We start from the raw sequence: 5024 nt of genomic DNA, 5'->3' as shown, positions 1-5024 counted from the left end.
TCACGGCAGCCCAGCTCCAGGTCGAGCTGTTGTTCACCATCTTAGCTGTAGAGGGCGCAGTGTCACTGGCCCTCAAGTGGGATCCAAACCGCGACCCTGCTGCTCAGAGCTGGAGTCTCAAGCCAACTCTTAACCAACGCGCCACACAGCCAGCCCACAATTTTCTATATATAGGTTCACATCATCTACAGATAGAGATAATTTTATTCCTTCCTGTCCAATCAGGATGCTTTCTTGTTCTTTTTATTTATTTATTTATTTATTTATTTATTTATTTATTTATTTATTAGTTTCAGGTGTACAGAACAATGCAATAGTTATTCTTTTCACCCCTCACAAAGTAACAACCCCCCTCCCCCCACCTTCTTGTTCTTGAACTTGAACTTCCCTGACTCCGGAACTGTGTTGAATGAATATCCTGTCTTGTTTCCAATTGTGCATTTAATCGTAATACCAAGCACCTAAGTATGTTTGAATTACAAAGATGTGTTAAGGAATAGATGAAGGACTGATGACGTGATAAAATCCAGGAGGTGCCTCAGAAAGCCTGGCAGAGGGAGGGCGGGAGGGTGCGTGGGGGGTGGTTCCATCCACTCAGCTATGTAAAAATCGGGTAGTTGATTTATCAATTCTTTTTTATTCTGATCTGTTAGGGTTTTTTCTTTTTTCACCTGGAATTTAAAAACAACAGTGCTTCTTCTTGGACCACATTTCCAGCTCTAGAACGTTCACTGGTCGAGTGTTCAGGCCTTAAACTACTTTCGTAAGATGATGATGTACGTTCCAAGGAGACGGAGATGCTTGGCAGACGGTAGGCTCAGCCCGTTGGCTCTGCATATCATCATGGAATCTTTGTTCCAATTTCAATGGCACTATTAATACCCGTGACTCACTGAGAGCCCCTGCTTCCTGGAATGTCCTTCCTACAGAAGAGTAATGTGTAATCCACTTCGAAAGGTTACAGCAGATCTGGAAGGCTTAGAAATGGGACAGAAGCTTCCTAAATTATACAAAATTATTTAAACAAAATGCCACCCCCACAGGGAAGGGGAAACTATCGGTTATATTATATATAGCAATTATTCATTCAAATCCACAAATATGAGTATGTCCCAGGTACCCTGGGCTGGTGGTGAAGAAACGCTTTCATTCCTGGGCAGCAAGGAGGCAGGACGAGGACCTTACACGTCGCAGGACAGTTGTGAGAAATGCCCCAAAAGAGGACTGAGCAAGGGGAGTGTCGCTGGGGCTTTTCTGAAGAAAGGGACATGCAAACAGGCCAACCCATGAGGGGGTGTAGCCTGGCCCCAAGGGCCTGAAGACCATCACTCCCCGGAGTTCCCTCTTGCTCCTAGTCAGCCCCACTAGGTGGTCTGGCCACCGGCAACCCACTTACTTGCTTGTTTTGCCCTTTCTGGAATTTTATGAAAATGAAATCGTGTAGTACATAGCTTTTTGTCTGGCTTCTTGCAATTAGCACGCTTTTGAGAATTCCCACCTTAACATTGAGTCTTCAGACACTAAGTGTCTCCAGCCACCTGGACCTCTCACTTCCCTCAGCAATGTTTAGCTCTGTCCAGGTCTCGCAAAACCTTTTGTAAAATTTGTTTCTATTTAGTATGCTGTGAATGGACTTTTAAAGATTTAATTAATGCGTTTGTTGCTAACACAAATTTAATTGGTTTTTGTATATTGATCCTGTATCCTAGGACTTCGCTGAATTCAGTCTTTGTAGATTCCTTACTGGTGGTCTAGAGACAACCATGGGATCTGTGAATGAAGTTTATCTTTCCCAGTTTGAACCTGTCTTTTTATTTTTTAGCCCTCATCACCCTCCTCGGCAGGCAGGATGGGACTAATCATGGAGGGAGGGTGAGAAGCCACACTGGGTTTTGGAGCAGGTGAGGGACTCCCCGGAGGTGTCTGCATCTGTGGTGGGAGGACAGAGCCAGCATGGTGTGGCCACTGGCTTGACTTCTCACCTACTGGGCTGGGAGGTCCCGTCCCCAGCACAGGCGTTACTGCTGACAGTTCCAGACAGCAAGTACTCATGTACTTGCCATAAACACTCTCCCCAGTAACTCAGGGAGGACGAATTCAGTTGGGAGACCATTTACAGAGGTCCTCTCTGCTGACTCCAATTGCCTGCTGCTTTAGAATAGAACGGAGTCGTGGAGAATCAAAACGAGACGTGGGGAACATGGAAACATCCCGTGCCCTTCAATTCTTAGTCCTACCATGTAAACCTCACCCTCACCACAGCTGGTAACATCTCCCAGTAAGAACACCAGAAAGACAGTGGGCTTTGGAGTTAAATGGGGCTGAGACACAATGTTAGTAACCCCCCGTGGTTTTCTAAGGAGAGAACTCTGTGTGAGGGGTTGGCCGAGTGGCACACTGGTTAAGTGCTGGCTTGGGACGCCAGTTCTGCGTAGTAGGGCCGCCGGTTCGGATCCCACATGACGGCCACTGACGCTGCACCCTCTGCAGCTAAGATGGTGAACAACAGCTCGACCTGGAGCTGGGCTGCCATGAGTCGGCGGTGGCAACCGCATAGGCTGCAGTGGAGCTGCTGTGACCAGCTGTCCAATGGCTGGTGACCGACTTCCTCACCGGGAAAGAGCACAATAATACCAACATGGGCCAGTGAGGCGACGTCCTTCACAACTAAAGAACAAAAGGACAGCAACCTGTCTGTTCCCCTTCCCCGATTACCCAATGCTGTTCCCCTCCTCCAATTCCCCAATAAAATCCTTAAAAAAAAAAAAAAAAGTTAAAGTGACAAATTATATTTAAATACAAAAACAAAAACCTCTGCCTGAGGATTTTAAGGCGTGTGATCAGCACACACCAGGCTCTTAGCCTCCTGAGCTCTAGAGCACTAACCTTTCCCAGTAGGGTGCAGCATCCTCTCCCTGCAGCTCCCCTTCCCTTATCACTGTCAACTTTTGTAGGTGCTTTTACAACCCAAATCCTGTATGCTACCATTTTTTTACAAATCAACTTTAGCACGTGATACATAGATGATGTATTACAGAATTGTACACCTGAAACCTATGTGACTTTACTGTCACCCCATTAAAGAGAAAAATCCACTTTAGGGTTGAAGACTTTAGCTTTAACCATCACAGTTCCCGGAACACGAGGAAACTTAGGTGTTCTAAGACCAGTGTTCACCCTCCCTCCGCCACCATCACCTGCAGCTGAGCCACCAGCAAGTCCCTCCACGTGCATCTTGCGTGCGCCTCAATAAAGGAAAACAAGGCAAGATGGCTGTACGGCTGTAAGCAGGCATGGTAGAGCGCTCTTGAGGACTCCTCAGGCCAAGGTACTAAGGGGCTATCTTTAGAGCGTAAGGCGTTTGCTAATGCCATCAATAAGCAGTGTGGGCCTGGAGCGCCGGCTGCTTGTCAGAATGCAGAACAGAAACGGGAAGTGCATGCTGTCTGATAGCCCGGTCGTCCCAGGTCTAGAATATGCTCATCACCCACACATGCCACCTGAGTGTCACCCGGGAGTCACATGAAGACAGGGAAGTCACTGTGAACCACCTTTGCCCTCGAATTTCCTCCTGGACAAGATGTATATGCCTAAGGCTTTTAGGTTTGGGACCTCCCCCGTCATCTGTAATCCCCACCCCGCCAAATAAGAAAACTTTCACATTAAACGTTTCTTAATACATCTGTATTTGTCACCTTTTAAAGTGAAATGTGACCTGGGCACAATGTTTCCATTCACAAAACTTGCTCTGGTTACTTCCCAACGTGCCTTGGTCGGCAGGCTCACAATTCTGCTCCTCTAAAGAACACTTTTCTTTGGAAAACAAACCCTATGGATAGTTACTCCCATCAAGTTGGTTCAGCTTAACATACTAACTTCTAGAAGTGGGTACATGCAGTTAATAACTACAAGGGGTAGAAGGGTTAAAAAGGTCATAGGAGATTAAAAGTTGTTTTAAGCAATGTTCTTTTAAACGTGGGTGCAACTCAGAACTTCAAGTGACAAAAGATCTGGTGTACTAACTAGACCACAAAGTTAACGTAACACTTAGGTCAGACATTTTACAACGAACAGTATGTCTCCTTCTGTTAAAAGAAACCAACATAAAACGAGAAAGGAAAAACTAGCTCAGCTTTAGAGCCTAAGGTATCACAGTAGCAGACACTTAAAAGTCGAAAGAAATCTTATCTTCCCTTTAAGTACGTATTGTCATGCCATTCGTTTTTAAACTAACACAAAAATTAAAAAAATTCTTGAAAATATATCAGAGGGAATGAAGGTAAAGTATTTAACACGTGTGCAAGCCACTTTGCAGGCAGAGCTCAGTCCACTTCTTCCATGCGTGACGTGTCGTCATCCCCTTCGAGGGGTGGCATCTCCTCAGTCACAGCAGCACCGCTGTCATCAGCAGTGGGGTCATCTTCATCAATACCTTTTTAAAAACAAAACCCACATTGTTAGATTTCTTAAAACCAACGAGGTGGCCCAATACTGCTGGCTCTTGACCACTTTCCAGGCTGGGCAACTACAGGGTCCACAAATCACTCTCACTTTTAGCCCTTCCACACGTGACTTTAGTGTCTCCAGAGCCAGGTAAGGTCACCCACTTTTCTCCAGGCAGCTGGCAGGTCCCCCTCCCTTTCCCCAGCCCCACACGGAAGTTTCTTCTCCTGACAGCACAGGCTTACCGAGACCAAGTTTGATCATCCTGTAGATGCGGTTGGCGTGGGTCTGGGGGTCCTCCAGACTGAAGCCGGAAGACAGGAGTGCGGTTTCATAGAGCAGGATGACCAGGTCCTTCACAGACTTGTCGTTCTTGTCAGCCTCGGCCTTCTGCCTTAAGGTCTCGATGATGGAATGGTCAGGGTTTATCTCCAGGTGCTTCTTGGCCGCCATGTAACCCATTGTTGAGTTGTCTCTTAGGGCTTGAGCCTTCATGATTCTTTCCATGTTTGCTGTCCAGCCATATGTGCTTGTGACAATGCAGCATGGGGATGTCACCAATCGGTTTGACACAACCACCT

The 5024-nt window shown here is 46.6% G+C and overlaps 1 protein-coding gene across 1 annotated transcript in view; it reads right to left on the bottom strand.

Moving 5' to 3' along the window:
* Positions 1-3662: 3662 nt before the first annotated feature.
* Positions 3663-5024, bottom strand: part of HSP90AA1 (heat shock protein 90 alpha family class A member 1) — a 13687-nt gene continuing 12325 nt past the window's right edge. Inside the window, exons 10-11 of the mRNA XM_019639212.1 lie at positions 4689-5022; positions 3663-4432 (exon numbers count right to left, since the gene is read on the bottom strand). Of these exons, the coding sequence (XP_019494757.1) occupies positions 4323-4432; positions 4689-5022 (444 nt within the window). The 3' untranslated portion in view covers positions 3663-4322. The remainder of the gene's footprint in view (positions 4433-4688; positions 5023-5024) is intronic.

The sequence above is a fragment of the Hipposideros armiger genome, unplaced genomic scaffold (genome assembly GCF_001890085.2).
Source record: "Hipposideros armiger isolate ML-2016 unplaced genomic scaffold, ASM189008v1 scaffold_43, whole genome shotgun sequence".
Classification (NCBI taxonomy): domain Eukaryota; kingdom Metazoa; phylum Chordata; class Mammalia; order Chiroptera; family Hipposideridae; genus Hipposideros; species Hipposideros armiger.
This window is presented reverse-complemented; position numbering and strand designations above follow the sequence as displayed.